Source organism: Diplotaxodon limnothrissa, linkage group LG6 (genome assembly GCF_057381915.1).
Source record: "Diplotaxodon limnothrissa isolate DT_005_m linkage group LG6, D_limnothrissa_male_GT1.1, whole genome shotgun sequence".
NCBI lineage: Eukaryota > Metazoa > Chordata > Actinopteri > Cichliformes > Cichlidae > Diplotaxodon > Diplotaxodon limnothrissa.
In genome coordinates, this window is record NC_140601.1 from 16,888,759 (window position 1) to 16,910,984 (window position 22,226).

At 41.5% G+C, this 22,226-nt stretch overlaps 1 protein-coding gene across 2 annotated transcripts in view; it reads left to right on the forward strand.

The window, feature by feature from the left end:
• The window catches only part of fbxw7 (F-box and WD repeat domain containing 7), a 141,283-nt gene that overhangs the window by 35,036 nt on the left and 84,021 nt on the right, over positions 1–22,226 (forward strand). Inside the window, exons 1-3 of one of the 2 annotated variants that reach the window (XM_085356879.1) lie at positions 3,806–4,241; positions 15,536–15,790; positions 16,033–16,545. In XM_085356879.1, coding sequence (XP_085213005.1) covers positions 4,089–4,241; positions 15,536–15,790; positions 16,033–16,545 — 921 coding nt within the window. In that variant the 5' untranslated portion in view covers positions 3,806–4,088. Of the gene's footprint in view, positions 1–3,805; positions 4,242–15,535; positions 15,791–16,032; positions 16,546–22,226 lie in introns of those variants that run through there. The other variant, XM_085356878.1, reaches the window with a different exon arrangement.

The window sequence follows — 22,226 nt, forward strand, 5'->3', positions numbered from 1 at the left end:
ACATGTCTTATATCGGGATATTAGCTTTTGGTCATATCGCACAGCCCTACCTCAAAGTATAAAAAACTCATACCACTTCATTGTATGGGACTTTTTAAGAGTGTAGATTGGTTTGGATTGAGATAAATGAATGGAGATTCACCAATGCAGGACGTGATGGAACTCTGTACAGTATAGACTTTGTTTGGTAATTACTATATTCACTTATTCTTAGCATGCATGTCATGGTTATATTTTTCCTATGTTATATGCAAAGCTCCGTGAGCTGCCGACGTGCCAGTTAGATGCTCTATAAAGCTGCAGTGTGTAAGCTTTGTCGTTATTTCTTCGTCTGAGATTCTGGGCTGTGGTGCAGCCACCCTCCTTTTATAGATCAATACTGAGGCAGTGAGCTGACACAGTGAAAAGCAATATTCATAAATAATGAACAGAGCACCCTTTCACCCTGCCCTGTCTGTCACTCCTGGGCAAGAAGAGAACAAAAGTATAAACACATGTATTTAGCTTACATTTTGCCAGACACTGCCTCAGTGTTGGTGACTGCATTACGTGTTGGCACGCTTGCCTGCTTCCTTGTTCCGGGCTGATGGTGTTATACCTTTTGGTACAGATTGTCTCTGATGATTGCAGATAAAGCCTTTTGTGTTTGGAGTGTTTCATTTCTCTCCTGATGGGCCGTTTGTTTTTGGATAGATGGCAACCCGGTGATTGAGGAAAGCTACGCCATTGAATCACAGTGAGCTGTCTTATGTAGTATCATTCCCATCAACAGCCCAGAGATGTGCCAGTGAGCACTGATAACAGCTTTAAGTGCTTCATCATTTCTCTTTGCAGCAACTTTTCATGTTAGGCACAGCTCGTACTTGGTCACAGCTGTACATCAAATGTGATGCACCTCATTGAATAAACAGATGGAACAGTTTTTACATTTTTGCAGTATTCCCACAAAATGAGACTAACAGTCATTTGTAGAGTGGATCTGTACATCGCTAAATTAAGGGCTCTGTGGTGAAGTCTAGTTTGTACTACTTCAAGGTGTGTTGAAATGCAATACAAAATGAAGGACAGAATTGTTCTGCTTACACGGAAAATAAAACTGCTCAGTGCACAAACTGAGAGTTGACATTGGACACGAAGGCGAAGCGTCACCTCCTGCTAAATATTGAAGTAAAGTCTGTTCAGTGCGTAGCTGTGTGCGTTTTATATAACAAACGAGAGTCTGCTGATGCTGCCATACTTGTTTCGATTTCACTAATCAACCACAAGAAGGCAGGTAGGGGAATGAATAGAGGAATGGTCCACAGCATGCTTATGGTGATCTAATACATGTGTGACTGCTTTGACCAAGGCACCAAAAATGGCGCAATCTTTTGGTTACAGCTTTGCTGGTTGTTGTGTTAACGATGATGATGATGATGATGATGATTTGAGAGAAGAAAACCTCCACTTGAGGATATTGACCACACAAGCACATTTACATCGGATTAAAATTGAAATGACACCAAAACTCAACAAAAGCATTAGTAGTCATTGGTTATAACTGAGGTTGGCTGGGGAGATCGAGTGTCATGAATTTGTATTTTCTTCCTGCTGGGTTTTAATATGAAACTCATAAAACCCATTCTCATTTCTTCCAAGAGTGCAGCCTTTGCATATTATTTGTCGTTACTGAATATGAAATGTAATTTTTATGGCTACATATTTTTTCACTTTCTTTCATTACAGTTTCCTGCTAGTGATTGTACCAAATGTTAGGTGTTGGTTATGAGACAGAGCTGAGATCTGCTGGTAAATATGAACAATAGCTGTCTCTTTTTGCTTTTACTAAGCTAAAAACACAGAAGCCCTCCGACAACAAGGGTCACAGCTCTCTCTGTTTTCGGACATGGCTGAGGCCCTTTAATATCTGTTCTGAGTCTGTGCTGGGCATCAGTGCCATCCTCTATGGCACAGGTGTTGAACTCCAGGCCTCTAGGGCCGGTGTCCTGCAGGGTTTAGATGCGTCCTTGATCCAACACAGCTGATTTAACTGACTAAATTACCTCTTCAACATATCTTTAAGTTCTCCAGAAGCCTGGTAATGACCTGATCACTTGACTCAGGTGTGTTGACCCAGGGTGAAATCTAAAACCTGCAGGACACCGGCCCTCGAGGCCTGGAGTTCGACACCCCTGCTCTATGGTGTAGTGTTATGGGGCAGTAGACTGAGAATAGCAAAGAGAAACCTGCTTTACGAACTCACCAGGATCACCTGTAACATTGTAGGTGTAGAACTTGATTCTCTGGTGGTGGTGTTGGAAAGCTTTGAATATCAGGAAGTACTTCATGTGCTGAGTCACATGCCAAGGGCATGGCCTGGTCCATCCCTAACATGTTTGACAACTTAAAAAAATGTTTTTCTGTCTTTCTTTCTTTTTCTCTTTTTTTAAATTTTGAAACTTCCTATCTTATGTAGCAAAGCTGTTTACTCCTGGGATTCATAAAATATTCAGATTCAAAAATCCCCACCAATATATAAACGTTTGAGAGGTCCAGTTCAGTTCCTCTAATTAGCTGATGTGAAGCTTGGACAGCTATGGGCTGCAGTAGCCTGTGTTGACATATGTTGGCACTTAATTAAGCATAACTACTCTTGGTGGTCATTATTAGCATATTCTTGGCTTGACAAATTTCTCCCTCTTTCACTGTCTTTGATGTTGGTGATTTCTAGTTGTATAACACTGTGTGCCATTAATAGAAAGCTATTGTTGGTCCTTCAAAAGGGGCCCAGTCTCATTTTATTGTGCATCTGTCTTTGTCTTGCTGTTCATCCCGTCCCTCCCATTCGTTGTTTTTCCCACTTTCAAGGAGCTCAGGCTTTATGAGCTCTGATAACTATTAGCTTGAGTGCTGAATAATGTGCAGGTTGTCCCTGAGCACAGATTCCACAGGTTGAGCATCTGTGATGAGGTGAGCGGGGAATGTGTGGGTTCAACAAAGCTGGGACATGAGACACAAGGGAATTAAAAAGGATGTATATTGAATATGCTGCAGGTGTTTAAACTAGGTGTGTGCAGGTGGCATGTGCCATGTAAAACTGTGCTCTATTAGTTGCTCCATTACAAGCTTAATAACTAAATTACTGCAGTGGAGCAAAATAACAACAGATTGCAGAGTTCCTCTTTAGTTTTTCTTCATCAGTTAAAGTAACTGTCACACTGAAGATTTTCAGCTCTTTATTTCCTTCATTGTTACAGTGATCATCAGCAGCAAGCTGACCACAGTTACAGTTTATCACCCACCATAATAATCCTGCCTCCACCGTTATTGTCTCCTAAACGCTGGACCCCTCCCCCACCGCATCCTGACTGTATCCTGCTTATCAGTCCTCCTGGTGCTTGCTGAGTGGCTTGGATTTCTTATAATATTCAGTCCACTGCTTCCTCAATTAATGGAGCAACTCGGAGCTCGAATGTCATATGAGGAAAAACATTTTAATCGGCAAGTTGGAGGAGCTCAGTCTGAGTGGCTTACCGCTGGAGGAGGAGGTGGTGGTGGGGTGCACAGTGGTGGCAACAGCCTTGTCGGGGATAGCATCCTCATTGCACAGCAGTCGAAGGCAGTGAAGGGAATGGAAAGAAACGGATGGAAATTGTGAGAGACAGAGGGGAGTAGTGTCAGACACTGCGTCCGGTGTATTATTTGCAGCCAAAATAAGGTGTTCTGTGGATGGAAGTGAGTTTGGCCAAAAAAAAAAAAAAAAAAAAAGGGGGGAGGGAGACTAGAGCAGGAGGCGTGTTGTTCAGAGATAGAAGTACAGCAGAGGGAGTGGAGTAAGTGGGAAGCAATCACAAGGGAAATGGACCGACAAACTGTACTTCCCAACTCAAGTACCTTCACTGTGGATTAAGGTGAGCCGCAGCATCTGTATTTTTACTAAAACCAGCCTTATCTCTGGCGGGAGTACCTGTGGATTAGTGCCATGTGGAACACAGTACAGCAAAGGCATCAGCTTTGAGGACAACTGAGGGGATTCAGAAAGGACCAGGAAGTGGCTGCGGCTCACAGCTAGTCTCTTTTCTCCACACCCCAGAACAGCCAGGCTACTAATGAGCAAGTCGATGTGTGGCTGTGGCTGCAGCATCATCTCCTCTCTGATGAAGAGACTGGGCCGCACAGCTTGCTGCTCAGATCTCCTCTCCTGCAGCCACACTTCAGAACAGCTGCAGCGACTGGCCACTGCCTGCCCACCTCGACCAAAGGTAATAGTGTGCCAGCTTCCATTGACACAGCCACGTCATGTGTCCGGAGACACTGGAATTGTGCTCTTTGTGAGCAATTCAAGAACCATATAGGTCCTGGCAGCATATGAGGGTGGTGAAGCGTAGTGTCCTTGTGTATCTGCTTTGGTTGTCTGAAATGATTTTTCAGGTATAAGAACTGTGCAACCAAGGAAAGCGGCACAGTAATTGATTCTCTAATGGAACCAGGTGATTTAATGGATGTCTCGCTGCCTTGACAACAGTAGACTTGCTAGCAGGGTGCACAGTCACTTAAATGGATGCCTTCAGTCTGCATGTGGTTTACAGTGATTGCTGCTACCCCCCTCCCTGTTGGAGAAAAAGCTTTTTCTAATGGAACAAATAAAAGCCAAACAAGACTGTGCACACGTCTGAGTGCCCTTTCACATTCGGCTGTGTGTGACGAGTGTTTGACTTTACTTTAATGCAGGTTTCTGTCGCATGGCTGTAGCTTCTAGGGTTCCCTCTGCTTCCCTGCTTGTTGTGCACACGATTGTTTTAGTAGTAAGCTGGCACTGAATGGGAATTTTAGCCCCTTCCAGAGTCTTCCTGGCAGTTGGCCATTCTCACAAGCAGAGGAGATTGATTCTCTTGGTTTCCAAGAAGATTTATGCTCTCATGAGTAATGATTTAAGAAAAAAAATCCACAAAGGAAAATGTTGTGGTATTATTGAGCTGTTGCATGGCAACAATTCAAATGAAAGAGAGGTAATGAGTGACGATTTTAGAGTACGTGCAGTGCTTGTAGACAAAGCCTTAATATCCCTTATGTTGAACAGAAGTCATTGTTTTCCAGAGGAAAGCACTGACATAAAATGAAACATTTTGCTGTGGAAATGAATGTGGGGAGATGATATCCCTCCAATCTAGCAGCTCAAGGACTTGAGTTTCACTTTTTCCTCAGACATCACAGGGCACCAGCTCAAAATAGAGACATTGATTAATTGCTTCTGCATCGAACTGAAGGGGAAAGATGTTTCAACAAACGCTGTGTATTTATAGGATTACAAGAAACCATCCCAAATATTGCGTTTCTTATCTCAAAGGATTAATAATTGGAAACGTCACTCTTTTAAGGCTCACAAGGTTTTGTGTTACATGTTGCAGTCTAGAGGCAGAATGTGTCCTTCAGCTTTTATAATATTGGTCTGGTCCATCTTTGCTAATCTCCTTCTGTTAATGCAGTTTAATTTGGGCAAAGTCACTATGCAGTGCCACATTTTGCTAGATCTTCAGCTGCATCTGCGATGTTGTCTGAACAACCAATATTTCCCTGACACTGGAACTGTTCAAGTCAGTTCAGTGTGATTTATTGCTCCAATTTGAAGTTGAGCTCAGTCTTCTAATTTTGTTTCCTTATTCCCAACATGGTTTGTCTCGTAGATAAATCCACTGGCGTTGAAATGATTCCCCCCCCCCCCCCCCCCCCCCCCCCCCCCCCCCCACTCCAGCTTAGGACAGATTTTTCACTTTATCAAAACTGGAAATAATTCACTGTTTTTTAGTTTTCAAAACCTTTATCAAACACAGATATACTCTGTGCAAGTTAACATGAATTATGTCATTGTTATTGAAAATTCAACGCATTACATTTGTAATGACTGCGGAACAAAATACTTTTCTACAGCTTAAGTAGCATTTTGAGGCTTACCCTGCTATTTGTAGTTTAAATACCTGCTAAGGATTTAGTTTTAAAGACCATGAACTGTATTTTTGAAATTTAATGTATGTTTCTTTAACACTGGACAAGATGATTTAAGACCTACACCTTTTTATTTTTTTATTTTTTTTTTAAATTTAATAAAGACTGCCCAAAGGGCATTCAGGCCTAATGAGTCGTGATGAACAATTAACATGCATTTATTGAACTTGCATTGCATATTGGCCCGGGACTACCCTAGAAATTGAGAAAATACATTTACAGCCAATTTCAAATTTCCTGCCAATTTCAAATTTCCTACTTCTGGCATCCACATATTAGAACTGGGACTGGACTGCAGCTCAGTCTGCTTTGGGGTTTTTAGTTTGATTCGGCAGTCATTTGAATGCTGTAGCTGTTTTAACACACAACACTCGGCTGTTATAGTGTAGCTCAAACACAAGGTTTCAGTGTGTTCTTGGTTTATTTCTATAGCCGGAGGAAACGAGTTTAGATGCAGGCTGTGTGGTGGGCCAGGAGTGTTGGCTGGCTACACTGACAGAGTTAATGCATACCTGTCCACCCCGTCACAGGAGCTAGAGAATGGTCCAAATCCATCCAAGAGAAGATGGCATGCCTTTGCTGTTGAGTCTAAATGTTGAGTTTGTGCACTGAGACTCAAGTAATGTCTGTGTGTACCACAGCTGAAGCTTCATCTATGTGGTGTCAACTTGGAACAGCATACAGAATAAAAATCCCTAACCCTTCCCCAACCAGTAGCTGTACTCAGTGACTGCCTGGATGTCTATACAGATCAAATCCCATTAAAACAAACAAAAAAAATTAAATAGTTTTAATTTGAATGATTTGCATGTTATTGAGCGACATTCACTACAGCCTAAACACAATTTGGGCTCCCACAGATTGAGACCAGGGATGTCCATGCTCATGTGGCACACAAATTACAATCAATTTGTGTATGAAACACACCTGTCCACAATCAGTTTCTTCTATTCCAACCTCTCCACCACCATGGGTGAGACAAAAAGGGCTGTCAAAGGATGTCAGGGGCAAGATTGTAGACCTGCACAAGGCTTTAATGTGTTACAAGACCATCAGCAGGAAGCTTGGTGAGAAGGTGACAACTGCTGGTTCGATTATTTGGTACTAGGAAAAATATAAAATGATAATCAATCACCTTTGGTCTGAAGTTCCAAGCAAGATCTTACCTCAGGGGATGAGGATGATTATGAGAGTGGTGGTGGATTGGCCCAAAGCTGCACAGGATTGTTAATGATCTGAAGGCAGTTGGGCCCGCAGTCACCAAGAACACCATTGGGATTATGCCTATGTAATGGAGTGAAGTCTTGTAACTAGGACTGGGCGATATATCGAGTTTTTAAATATATTGATATATTTTTATACGAGATATGAGATGTGACAATACCGTTTATATTAATATAGTCTACGTTACGTTATAACTATACTGGTGGAGCTGCAAGTTTGCCTCTCTTTCGTCCACTTTTGTCTCTACGCTGCGTTACTCTGCCTCGCCTCTCTCCTTCACTGAACACAACTCCCCCTCCCCCATCACTTCACCTGTAGGCAACGACAAGATGGACACGGCAGCTATCAAAGAGGAGCTGGTCGGTAAAAAGAAAACAATTGGAGATTACTATTTTAGTGTTGTCACTGTGACGTTAACGCCATAACTGCATTAACGGGGCAAATCTGTTAACGAGTTACCACGGATCACCCCGTGCGTAGGGCTGGACGGCGTCAGCGCGTTAACAAGCTAACCGCGCTAACGCGTTGACGCCTAAAATCCTTTCATTTTCTTAAAAATCGACAGTGTGCCTTATGTATGAATTCTGGTTGTGCTTACTGACCACGAACAGATTTTATGTGGTACACAGCGCTTTCAAAAAATGTTTTGGTACGACTTTGGTAAGCTACGGAGCTGCACTGCTTAAAGGATTGTTGGAGCATTACGGCTACCGAGGAGCCTCGCGGAGTAAGACGTACTCTGCTTCAGCGTAATATTACCGTATTGTGTGTGTATGAGGACCACAAATGGCACCTGTTAAGAGACATGGTTACAAAGACGATTTCAAACTCAAGGCTGCCAGTCACGCAGTAGAACTTGGGAACAGAGTCTTTGTTATTATGCTCTGCGTCTTTTAGTTTACATTTTGACTGCACAATTGTGAGCTTTTTGTTATGCACAAAAATAAAATTTTTATTTTATTTATGGATCATTATTATTTAATAAATGCTGATCATTTATTTCTGAGTAAGTTTTTTTTCTTGTATATCTACACTGTATCTTAATAAAAGTGCCTATGTGAGATTTGGGACACAGCTTTGACTAAGAACTCTTTTTGTTCTTACTTTATGGCTTTAAAGAAATATCGAGATGTATATCGCCATCCAGCTAAAGAATATCGAGATATGAAGTTTGGGTCATATTGCCTGGTCATGTTGCCTAGTCCTACTTGTAACTTGACCTCCTGTGTTTGGAGGAAGGAAAACACACCATCCCCACAGTTAAGCACAGAGGTAGAACCATTTTGCTTCAGGGCTGTTTGTCTGCTAAGGGTACAGGGTGATTTTACTGCACCGACTCACTGGAGATTAGTCGGTGGACAGATCTCCAGCATGACAATGACCCAAAACATACCAGAAAGTCAACAAAGGTGTGTCTAAAGAAGCACATTAAGGCCATGGAGTGGTCGTGCCAGTCTCCTGACCTCAGTCTCGTAGAAAATTTGTGGATGGAGGTGAAGCTTTGAGTTAAGTGGCAGCCAAGAAACCTGAAAGATTGAGTTTCTGGAAAGAGGAGTGGACCAGAATACATCCTGCGAGGTGTGCAAACCTGGTGACCAACTACAAGAAACGTCTTACAGCTGTGAATTGCCAACAAGGGTTTCTCCAAGTACTGAGTCATGATTTGCTTGGAGGTCAAATATTTAATTTACTCAATGAAATGCAAATCAAATTTTAACTTTTTTTTCATTTCTGGATTTTTATTAAAAATTTCTGTTTCTATTCTATCTCCATTAAAATGAAACTACCATAAAAATTAGACCCTCAATTTCTTTGAAAGTGACCAAAGTTATAAATTCAGCAGGTGATCAAATAAACATTTTCCTTTAAAGGAACTGCAAACTGCTGAGCACACATTGAAAGCCTTATAACAAATGGATGAATCATTTTCCATAAAAGTAGGATTGAAATTAAATTTAGTAATTTACTTTATTTGCACCGCAGTCAGAGAAATTATGAAATGTGTACATGAAATGGAATAATCATCTTTTCAAACAAATTGGACTAATAAGTTTTAGATGTTTTATACATCTTGTTTATGTCCAAGTACATTTCATCACTCTTGAGATTGCCTATAATGTCATACAACAAATAGAAACACACGGTTGGCAATAGTAAAGTGCCTATTTTCATAAGTCTACATGGAATTGTTTTATTTTGTTTTTTGACTTCCTTTTTAATATCTCACTATATACTTGTGGACCTTTACTAACCACACTGAAACCTATTTGTTTCTTTGCTTGTTTAACTTTTAATGCATACTGTTTCTTAGTCTCACATGAATATGGAACAAGATAAATAAAATGAGGCCAAAAGGTCTGTCGGACTACAAAGTCTCAGTCGGAGCATTTATCTTAGCTCAGGAAATGGCCCTTAAAACTTTCTTCTGTAAGTTTCTTAAATGCATCACGATTTACAGTAATTTATATCTGTAAGGCTGAAATAGGAAATGATGCAAGAATATCAGTCCCTAAAGTAACGTGCTTTAGGGCCCAATTAAATAGATGCGGTCTTAAGTGGCACACCACACTATAGATGGCAATAGCAGTAAATACAGACAGGATATTCTTCCACTTGAGGGCATCAGATAACGTTGTTGTTTTCCTACATATTATGTGTAATCAGACAGTTCACTTCCAGTCGTAGCAAAATAACACAGCAGACAATACTGACTTCTTACCTGTCTTTTGGGTCTTAACAGATTAAGAGAGGGATGGAAAATGTTCATCTGCCAGTGGTGTGCTTATCTTTGCTCTCCCTCCCTCCCTCTCTTTTTTTTGTTGTTCCACAAACTAGCTGCTGTGTCAGATTAGTGAAGTTTGAAAGCTGGAGGACAAACTGTGAACTAAATGATGCTAAAATGGTCCATAGCATCTCATAGAACTGCATCATTGCGGCTAAAGCTCAAAGGAGTTGTGTGAAAGAGGGACTCCTAAGATTATCTTTAATTTTCTCTTTGGTCTGAGACGTCACAGGACTGATGCACCAAATGATGTTTCATTCTAGGAAAGTTTGGGGCGTGTTAGGTGGCTTTTAAATCATGAACAAAGCTGTTCATCTGTCTCTAAACCAAGTGTGTGTTTTTTGTGATCATAATCTCATAACAATCTTGATACTAGAGCAGGGCGATATGACCAAAAATATTTATCATGATATACATTTGAAAATTTGCGATAACGATATAACTGACGATATAATTGACACTAGACAAAATACTTTACAACTCCACAACTTTATTAGTGCAAAAAAAAACCCCCATCAATGTATTTTCATTTAAACAAGCAGCTGTTTGTTATGTGCATTAAAGTTATATAAAAAATTTACAGTGAAAATGCAAATTCCTTGCTGACAGTTTAACCAAAAGGCATTTCTAGTGGAAATTGGACAACATATCCTCAGCATAACCATGTATAATATCCACAAAACTTAAAAACAATACGGTAATATTATGTTGAAGAACAGTACTTATCACTCTGCGAGGCTCCTGCCTACGATAGCCGTAATGCTCCGACAATCCATCAAGTGGTGCGGGTTCGTAGCTTAGCAAAGTCGTACTCAAACATTTGACAGATTTTCGAGCACCGTGTACGACATAAAATCGTTTCGAGGTCAGTAAACACAACCAGAATTCATACATAAAGCACACAGGATTATAAGGGACACTGTCGATTTTCAGAAAAATCAAAGGATTGATTTTAAGTGTGCCGTATTTTCCAAAAAAACACGGTAATAACGACGGCCCACTAGCATGCTCTACCAAAAATAGTGCTTTGTTGTGTATCTGACGGACGAAAGCTAAACCAGTTCCACACCACAGCATTTTTACAAACCAATTCTGGTTCACCCGTTTCATTATACCGGTATTACCGTGAATGGTATGATATGGCCCAGCCCTACTTGATACAATTCTGTGCATTTGCTCTCAGAGGCTTTCTATCAGGAGCCACAAATTCACACCTGCCCTCACTAGTTTTCCAGAGCTATTTTTGTCCACTTCACAGCTTTTGCTGGACTAAGAATAGCAACTGATGAATGAAACTTGTGTGTGAATACGAAAGGCCATTTGGCAAGTCTTTGCTCACTACAAGTGTTACTGCTTTCTCTGCTTTGTTACCTGCATTGAAACACCACTTCACCGACTTTAACTGTACAAGCTGCAGGTCTGATCATGTCTTCTACCTATATTTAAGCTTTTGAACAAGAACTGAAACTTCAGGGTTAAAAACAAAACACATATTTACCACATCTTGTCTTTATTTCCCTCCCTCGTCTTCCTGTCAGCCTTTGTCACCTCCATAACCAATTTCAAGTTGGACACTAATTGCTGAATCTTGGCCATTCCGGTAAAAGGCAGGAACAACTTCAGCTATTCATAGCCTTCCTCTTCTGAGCTCACAGAAATGAACTGGCAGTCCCATGGGGTGTGTGTGTGTGGGGTGGTCTGTGCAATCTGAGATAGGTCTAATGCTTCCCAACGCGGTGGTGGGAAGCATTAGACCTATGCAGCAAAGAGGAAGACGAGCCTTACAAAGGGACCAGTGACTTTTTCCTCAAGGTCAAAGCAGTTGGTATGAACTGAAGCAGATAAAGCATGTGAGCGTCCCCAAAATACTTCTCATCACTCGTTTTGCGCATCGAGAAGATTTGGAAGTGCAGTATGCATCACTGATTCTTAATTTGTCACACTTAAGATTAGCTAGAGGCCTCGTGGGCATATAGAAGGACGGTTTAAGCTACATTGACAAAGCTTATGTGCCATTTAACAAAATAAAAACTTCCCTTTAGACTGTGTAGTGTCAGTAGGGAACAGAGGACCTCATATGTCAGACAGCAAACTGCTGCACAGCTTGTAACTGACCTGTTTTCCCTCTGTGGTTGTGCATCGTATCTGTAGCTCTACTGTATTGGTAGCAGGAAAGTAGCTTGGTTTAGCTATGATATTTTAACTGCTTCATGATACACTTGCGAGTACCTTGTACTTGCCTTTGTTTTTGCTTTCTTGTTCACGCCCACCTTTTAATGCATGCACAGTTTGTATGTTTGCAAGAATAAACTTGCAGTTTGTCTCAGAGCTGCACATGTGTCACTGATACTAAGGTCTAAAGATGGAGGCTGATTTGCATGCTACATACTCAACCTACTACCACTTGCATGAGGCAAATCCACAAGTCGCACGTCCCACTTACCTTTACTTGTATAATCCTTTCTTACCACACACTTGGTCACAGTAAAATGTGTTTGTTGGGTTAGTTTACCTTGAATACTTGAATGTAAGTGCTCGGAGTTCTTATCAAAATAAAAAGGCAGTCATTGTTTTGAAAGTTTTGAAATGATGTAGGGTGAAATCTGGTCAAAAGGTTGTTAATCTTTTGGAGTGTAATCATGATCCACAATCTAATTTTAATTTGGCTCTGCTGTGGGTGTTCATTTGGTGGCCCATGCAGAAGGTTTGTCACCTCGGTTTAAGCGCTAAAAGCTCATTTCACCCATTACTGCATCTTGTTTTTGTTTAATTTTGAAAGCTCGGAGTGACTAATGGTTTATCTCAAGAGCCTTTTTTTGCACTTGCTTTTCTGTTCTTCATTGTTCATTTACCAAGTTTACCAAGTTATTCATTCACAATACACAGTCATTGTTTCCAGTAATTGTTGTCCTAATTGTATATTATCTATCTACACATCCTCCTAACCTCTTATCCAGTTCAGGATTTGGAGACTGTCACCGCTGTCACTGGGTAAGAGGTGGGATAGCTTCGGGACTGGCTACCACAGGGCCATGTGCGATTGCTTTAACTGTTTTAATCAGTCATCCTTTAAATGACTCGCATAGCCGAACTTTTATTTAATGACTTTGTCAGTATAATATCGCCAAAAAGCAGATCTTGTCTTAAATTTAAACTGTCCTGTCATCTTGGACCTGTCTACACATCTTCCTGGAATTCGATCAGGGTCACTGGCATGTGCTTCACAGCAGCTTCATGGTTCTCAGACTCTTGCAACAGGGGGAGAGAACAAGGTCCCAGAAGGACGTCATTTTAAAGGGGAAGCCTTGGCTGGTAGCATACACCACTTTTACCACAACATCCACATTGCACTTATACTCTATTTCTCACAGTCATTACCAGATGTAAACAAATGGATGCGATGCCTGCGATGGTTCTTCATGCAATGATTCAGCAGTATTAGATAAACTGCACAACAGTACCCACTGGCAGGGCAAGTAGCCACTTTTGTATTTGGTAAGGATAACCAAATACAAAGTGAAACTAACTTAATAATATTTTCTGTAAAAAAAAAAAAAAAAAAAAAAATGAACAACCAGGTTTGGTGATGTTGTTGAACTGACTTTTTTCCATTTTTATTTTTTAAAATGGTTAATCAAGTAAAAAGGGCAGTGCAGTGGGTGTGAATCCACTATCTATCTGCCTGGGACCTTTCTGTACGGCATATATTCCTTCTCTCTGTGTGCACGTGGGTGGTTTCAGATCAGGTACTCCCCCAGTCTAAAGACATTCAGTTAGTGGGGTTAGATTATTTGTTTGTTTTTGGTTTTTTTAAAATTGGACATGGGTTTGAATGTGAGGGTGAATGGTTGTCTAAGATAAACAAAGATGAACCGCAAGCCCTCAATAGAAGAAAGTACATAGAAGGATGATCAGTAAAAGTGTAGACACGACAGGAAAAAGTTGAAACACTGATAAGATGATGATGGCTGTAAAAAGGTATAAAAATACAGATATGATGAATGTGATAATTTCATGGTGCTGTCAGTTTGTCAGTGTCCTATAATTGTTCAGTTTTAACATGAACGTTCAATTTATTAGTCTGTTTCCCCACTGTGCATTTCTTCCTTACGTCATCTTTAATAACTTTAGTCACTTTATCATCTTTCATTTGATGGGATCAATCAAGAAGTATCATGAGGTAGTGAGTCTGGTAGGTCAGACTAGCAGGGAAATGCATTAAGTCCTTGCATGTTTTAATAAAATCATCAATACATGGAGCCAGCCTGTCAATAGTCCCATCATAGCAGAAAGCATTATGACATATTGTAATGCTGATGGTTTGTCCCACTTCTAGGCATCAAGCGCAATAGTATTTCTGGCCAGGTTTACCCTGTACGATCCAAACAAATGCATTTTTATTTCATTTGCTCAAAGAAAGTGGTGCTGATGGTCTTCAGACGTCTTGATCTGTTCCTGTCAAGCTTAAAGTTGCATTTTTTTCTTTTTTCTGTTTTGTATGTTGTTCTTTTTGAACACAGTCCGTAAAAGCTGACCTCATCCAGCGTTCCTCGTCATCACCGACACACCAGTATTCATAGATAATAGTTCAGTGACTCAGTAATGCTTTTCAAAGCGAGATTTTGTAAACAGTGAATTGAGGAGTTTGTCACTGGTAATATGTCTTTTCCTGTACCTGTAACAGCTGCTGAGCTTTATGAATTTACACATACTGCTTTATTTGTTCAGTGATTTCTTACTCATGTTGCTTTGAACCCAGCTCAGTCTGAGAAAACTGTGCAGTTCTTGGACAAGCTTTTCCTTGCATTGATGGTGTCCTATATTTTCAAATTTCAAACAGCCTGACTTTAATTTTATTTACAAATAAGAATAAACACACTGCACTTAAATGAATACAACTATTGTAGGGTGATGTATATTTTGCACATAGTATTGATCTGCACTCAGCTTTGTGTATTGCTGCCTCTGTCACTCGAAGAGTGAGGTGGTGACAAAACTCTGACTGTCCTTCAGTTCCATATATATTTTCAGATATTTCAAAGGAAAGCAATGCAACTTGTTTATGTTGACACATCCCAGTAAATTCTTTGTAGGAACACACAACTGTCTTTTCTGTAGACCGAAGAGTGTTTTTTAAAGACTTCAGGAACATTAATGCGGTGTGGCTTTTGTGCTCAGTGGATTGGATTTTCTTTTCTTGTTCACATTGGCTTTGTTGGAAGTAAGAACACTAGTAGCACTCAAGGCTGTTCTGCCCATCCATCTGCATTTGAGCATCCACTGCTGTGTGATCTGAAGCCAAGTACAATCACTCCCACATTTTTCCTTGTCTGCTGCTGAGCAGCATCAGTGCATCTCAACGAGCGAATGTCTAATAACAGTTATTTTAATTCAGAGAAAACAAAGGAACGTGTATAACAGAGACATGTTCCCTCCTGATGAGCATTTTGCCCGACTGTCTGAAGACAGTAGAAAACAATCACTAAATGTTTATCAGTTTCTCATCTGGGTTAATGCTCACATATATTTTTGTGTCTGTCTTTGCAGAATGTCAAACCCTTCTCCTCCTCAGACAGCCTAGCGAAGGTCCAGGAGGTAGCAAGCTGGCTTTTGGAAATGAACCAGGAACTGCTGTCGGGGGGCAGCAGCAGCAGCGGCGGGCGGAGTCGGGGGCCTGGGGGCCCGGCAGTGCGAGGTAACGCCTCCTCCACGGCTCGGGCACCCCAGCAGGCGGCAGAGGAGGGCGATGAGGATGAACACATGAACCGGGTGGTTGAGGAGGAAGAGCAGCTGCCGCAGAGGGTGAGGCAAACTGACATTTAAGAAATTTGTGATTTCAAAGTTGATTACAGAGAAAATGTCTGTGGAAATATGAACTTGCGTAAGAAGACTTAAGTTATGTAACCTAAACATCGAAGTTTGCGTTAGATTCACAGTTTGGTGACCAGGCAAGAGTCTCTGTGCAAGATCACATGCAACAGATTGAGTTTCTCACGAGATCATTCCTCACTGATATTGTATTTTGGTTTTCTGGCTCTTCACAGCCCGAGGCGTCGCAGGTTGATGGCGAGCGAGAACAACCATGGGCGCCGAGCGAGTCCGGAGCCAGCGACGGCCCTCGGGAGGACGGGGAAGGGGAGGAAGACGAAGAGGGCCTGCCAAACGGCGTGAACGGAGGTGACAAAGGAGCCCGATGGATGTGGGGGGCAGAGCAGCGACGACTGCGAGGGCAGCCGCTTGCTGCTGAAGAGGAGGAAGAGGAAGAGGAGGAGAACAACAATAGCAGCACCCACCAAGAGGAGGAGGAGGAGGCAGAGGAGAGGACAGAGGGAGGGGAGGAGCAAGGGAGGGAAGAGGAGGAGCGGGAAGAGGGTGAGGAGGAGGAAGAGGAGGATGAGGAAGAGATGGACCAAGACAGTGATGACTTTGAACATTCAGCGGAGAGCGGGAGGGAGGAGGAAGAGGAGGAAGGCTCTCTCTCTCTCAGGAACAGTGTGTCTGCCCCCAATAATAATGAGGACTCGGGATGTACACGCCAAAGCTCTTCCAACAAAAAGGTAAGCAAAGCTATTTGTATTGAACAGTTTACACTGGAACTACTTTCCAGTGACGAAAGTAGTTCCAGTGTAAACTGTTTAAATGTGTGCAGGATATTTTTCGGTGCTGTGAGCATCATCATTAAGGATGTCGCTGCAACTCCAGAAAAACTTATTGTTTATGTCATTTATACATCTCTGTGTGAAACTGTTGAATGTGTTGCACTTGCGCCTACGTGGTCCATATTTAAGATGGTAGCACCCTCTTGTGGAAAACGCTTGTTATTGCAGGAGCTGAACCATCTGCTTGGAAATAATTGGATACTGGAACTGCATTATATATTTGGAAGGACAAGTAAACATTGTTGAAAAATTATAAAGATGAACCTGAATGGCTGAGATGAAAAGTATAAAAGCATTGTTTTAAGTAAGTGCTGAAATTGCATTTGTTAATGGCAGTTTTGGCTCAAGACTGAGTTGATTCAGAAGAGAAAACAGCTGGGATTTGGGTTTAAATCTGTTCATGGTCTGATGTGTCTGGAAGACTTGAAGGCACGTTTTCCCCGTACTCATAAGTACACCAGATAGCCCCACCTTTTGCTATAGCATAGACCAGGGGTGTCAAACATAAGGTAAACACACAAACATAAGGAAGTTTCACCGGCCCAGCCCACATAAGGTCACAGGGAGCTGTATGTGGCTCATGACATAAACTTTGCCATCCTCGACAGTAGAGTGGACCCTCCTTGCCACTCAGTGCTGGCAGAGTAATGATAGAGTGCTGAGAGTTTTCCTTATAGTGACTGCTCACTCATATCAATTGCTGAACTTTTATGAAAATCCTGACACGTCAGCACCTGCAGGTGCAAATTAAAGGTTACTGCAAAGAATACGGCTTTGTGCCTCTCAAACATTGTCACCCTGTTGGAAGTTGTTTCTTTGGGGGTGGCAGAGCTCACCATATATTTGGAAATAATGTGAATCTTCAGTGTTCAAATCAACTGAACACTAGAGCGAGATCATGTGGCGACATGCTCGTCACAACAGCTCATAACGGCTACTCCGCGCTTGCAAGTTTGAGTGACAAGTCCTGCCTTGAACTGCATGATTACAATCAATGTAAAGGTGGCTGCTAATGCTTGTGAAGCTTGTTGCGACTTGAGGAAACTGATGTGAAGACTCTCCTGAAATATGTGGAGAAGAACTGTTTAAAAAGAGCAAAGTCGCTGATTCTTTCTGTTGTGACTTAGATAAAATGCTCATACTGGAGATGCGTATTTACTAGTGTACTAGTCTTTGCTTGATACAGTTTGATACTTTACTGAGACTTTTCATGGTATTTTTTTTCTCCCCTGTGTCACACATGCATACTAATTTTGTCATGACAGGTTAATCCTGAGCATAAATATTAAAAGAAAGCACAATTTCCTTTCTCTGCTTTAGCTCTACTCCAGGAACATTTTGTACTGGCTTTTGCAGTAAAATAATAACCGCGTACTACACACGCCCACAGCCTGCTCCCGGAGACAGTATTTCATTCATATGTGCAATATCCAGGCGCTGTTTTAGGAGCTGGTAAAAGCGCCTTCATGCCTCACTGATTGATGTCTGACATGATGTGTAATGATTGTAGCTGGAAGCGAGGCAGCGCTTGATGTTCTAAAACTAATTCAAAAGGCTCTGATGCACCAGTGCTTCAACAGTAACGCTGGTGTCCAGTTTCAGTGATGAGTCTTTCAGTGTGGCCTTCACAGCACCTATATTTAAAAGCCAGAAATCGAGCTGGTTGGGAAGTTTTCGAGAGGCTCAGCGTGACAATCATATTTTTGTTTAGCAATTTGGATGGAACGAGCAAAGTAGTAAATCTGTGGCTGACAACTTTTAGTACCAAAGGCTTAGTAAGTGTTTAGGTCTCCATCCAAATGTCATTGTTTAACAGTCTCTGTACATGGCAGATACTAACAACATATTTTCACTTTGCACATATTTGTTGTGTATATTTAAATTTTGAGCATCTTAATCCAATATTTGTCAAGTTCTTAGTCCCGTTTTGGCAGACATCCTGAGATTTCATTGGCCACTTATTTTATCCATTATCTAATTTAACTTTAATATCACGGGGTCATGAAAATACATATCCCCCCACCCCGGAAATTAAACTTCTACCACAAATCTCCCTTATGTTTGTTTTAACTTTGACTTATAATTTCCATTGGCTGTCCAACGTTTTTTACTATTTTGTCAGATTATTCCTTCCTTTTTTAATATACTCTTGGAGCAATGTGGAGGACTTAAGAGGAAAGTTCTCATCTCAGCAGTGACTGAAGTTATGGATTTTTCAATAGCTCTGCAGTCTTTGCTGTTTTGCTCTCTAAAATCTCTTTGAGCAATACTTTCAAGAAGTTTTAGTATAGATGTTGAAGAGCATGTGGCATTGTTTCCTGTGTGTCATACCAGAGAGTCGGTGTTGTGTGAGGTTTAGTGTGAGAGGCTTTGATGCTGATTTTGTCCTTGCTTATATTATCTTAAATATAGCCATTAGCCTGAATTTGCTCCCCCTGTGCCTCTCACCATCTGACACAGCTGTCAGATATGTTTTTCAGGGTCTCAGTCAGTGTAGTGGGCCAGCTGGCTTTGATGTTGATGAACACATTTATTTCAGCTGTGGATGCTGTATGCTTGGAATTAGGAGGTGGTGCAGGAGGACTGCTTTGACATTTATCATTAGTTCAAGTGAGAAGGTGAAGCTCAGAAGAAGAAGCTTGTGTAAGTCATTCATCACAGTCACACGTGTATTGTTACTGAGCTGAATTTAGTTTTATTTGATACCCGAGGAGCAACCCCCCACCCTCAAAAAAAACCATGAAAACTTAATTTCAGAACTCTGTGGATACAATATTAAAAAACTGATGTGATCAGAGGAGTAAAATAGAAACACGTCATGATATATGTGGTAAAATAACAAGGTGGGTAGGAGGAACAAAGATGTAAATGCAGAACACAAAGAAAGGAGCTGGGTTGTAAAAATAACCACATTAGCTTAGGTTTGAAAGCAGAGCCACTGTGATACAGGGATAGAACTGGTTCCGGTGCTTTAAGACTATTCCTACCAGTCCATTCACCTTTGTTTCGCACTGAGCACATTGTGAAAATATGTGAACTTGTTGTCTAATGTAAATGCTCATTGCCCGGGTTGCGATTCTGCAGAAAATTTATTTTGCTTTCCAGGGCATGGGTCGCAGGGGCAGGCAACAGGCTAAGCAAGGATGCCCAGACCTCCTACCTCCTCCAGCTTATCCAGGGGAACACAGAGGCATTCCCAGAGATGTAATCTCTCCAGCATATCCTGGGTCTGCGGTGGGATATGCCCTAAACACCTTACCCAGGAGCCATTCTTGCTTTCTTTCATTGTGCAGTAGCAGCAGTACTACTCTATGCCCGGATGGCTGAGCTCCTCACCCTGTCTCTTGAGGGAGAAGGCAGCAACCCTTTAGAGCAGGGCTGGGGGACTTACAGGCCTCAAGGGCCGGTGTCCTGCAGGTTTTAGATGCGTCTTTGATCCAACACAGCTGATTTAAATGGCTAAATAAGCTCCTTGAAGCTCCTAGCTCCTATGAACTAATCATTTAATTCAGGTGTGTTGACCCAGGGTGATATCTAAAACATGCAGGACACTGGTCCTTGAGGCCTGGACTTCCCCACCCCTGCTTTTAGAGAAAGCTCATTTCCTCCTCCACTTGTATCGACCTCGTTCTTTTAGACACTGACAAAAGAAGTCGGGACCATAGGTGAGGATAGGGACGTATATCGACCAGTAAATCTAGAGCTTCACTTTTATACTTGGCTTTGTTTACGGCAGTAGACTGATGCAGCGTCACTACAGCTGCAGCCCCAGCCCATCTGTCTCCTGCTCCCATCAATTGTGATGACACTCAAACATAAAGCGATGATGAACTAAATTACAATAGGAAGACTGAGATTCTGGAGAGTTAGCAGCATGAGAAGTTAGCAGCAGGTGGTTTCACGGTTTGATCCAGGAGCTGAAGCTGTGTCACAGCTGTTCTAGAGCATAATTCAGGATGTCAGAGGTGCAGAGTTAGGACCACATCTGAAGAGTCAGAGTAATAATTTCAGAAAGCTGAAAAAATGGTACTTATCATTTATGTAGTCAGTACTGCAGCGCGGTTTGAGCTACGATGGCACTGTATTTATATTAGGTTACGTTTATATGCAGCTGTAAAATGGAGCATAGTTTAGCAAAGAAGAAAAATAAATGCCTAAGAAATTGCACAGCTGCTATGTACAACTGCATTAAGATTAGGTGAGTAGAAACCACAGACAGAATTTATGCGTCTGGTGTGGTCCACTGTTTCCATACAGGAAGACCAAACCCTGGTCTTTTTGTGTAGAGATTGCGTACGGAAAGGCTTTGGGGGGGGGGGGTCCTGCAGTCCACTTACATGCATACTAAGTTAACTGGTGATTGGCATTAGTTGTAAACATGAGCACAATTTTGAGCCATGTGGGTAAGCTGTAAACCTTTAAATATGATGAGGAGCTGAGAAAGAGGATGGATAGCAGTTGAGTAGTCAGTAGACAAAGGCATTGGATCTTGACTTGAACTTTTGATCTCTATGGGTACTGCAGCTAATTTACACGTTACCCTAATAGTCACCAAAGTTAGGATATAAAGACCAAATCTACCAGATGCTTTTTAGGTGTTCATTTCTCCATCTCTCTGCTGTAGAGCCAGCAAACACAAAGTGATACTATCTCTCATAAACTGCCTCACTACTTCACCCCTTTCTGAGTTAGTCTCCAAAAATTCGAGAGCTGCAGGTGCACCTACGAGCAAAAATGTTTCCTTCCGTCTCAGTCTTCACACCCACGCTTTTTGAAGTTGATCACATCAAGTTACCATGGCGACTTTGTGCTGATGCACTACTCGGCCCCCTCATTGCTGCTTGAGCTATATTTGAATTTATTCTCTTATTTAAAGTGACCAGCAGCCCGTCCGTGTCTATTTACTGAGTCATTCATTCTTAAAATAATTCAGGTTGGTTTTAAAGACTCCATGGAGACAAATATTTCACTTGAAATATAAATCTGTTAATTTGGACTATTTACGAACTATAGGAGAATATATATTTGCAATCTGTGATGTTCGTTCATTTAAAGCTTAGAATTATTTTACCACGTTGGAGAACCAGAGTTAATGTGCTTGATTAGAGCTTGACAACCTGATATTACATGACAGCATGGTTTGTTCCTGTAGTTCGGATAGAAAATGTGCAGTTCTGATGATACATGTGTGTCAACAGTGGAAGATCAGCACGTGTGTGGTTGGGTCATGTTGCTAAAGTTTGCAAACTTAAAAATATATAATATATATAGATGTATGAAAGTTCAAGCAGCTCTGTAAAATTCTAAACTTGAAAAATATTCCGCACTCTGCATGTCCCGGAATGTCCTGTGTGCACAGATTGTGTTCCCAGGTGCCGTAGGCTCAAGTCGCCCAAATGAGAATCTTCACCCTCTCCTCTTACTCAACACTCCCATCTTGTGATCTTGTGCGAACGAGGTGAGACTTCGGGTCATGCTCATCAGTTGACCTTCTAAATACATCAAGAGCCTTATGAATCTAGATACTGGCTGCGCATTAAGATTGCTGAAGGTCTAAAGAGCAAAGATGGTCTGGATTC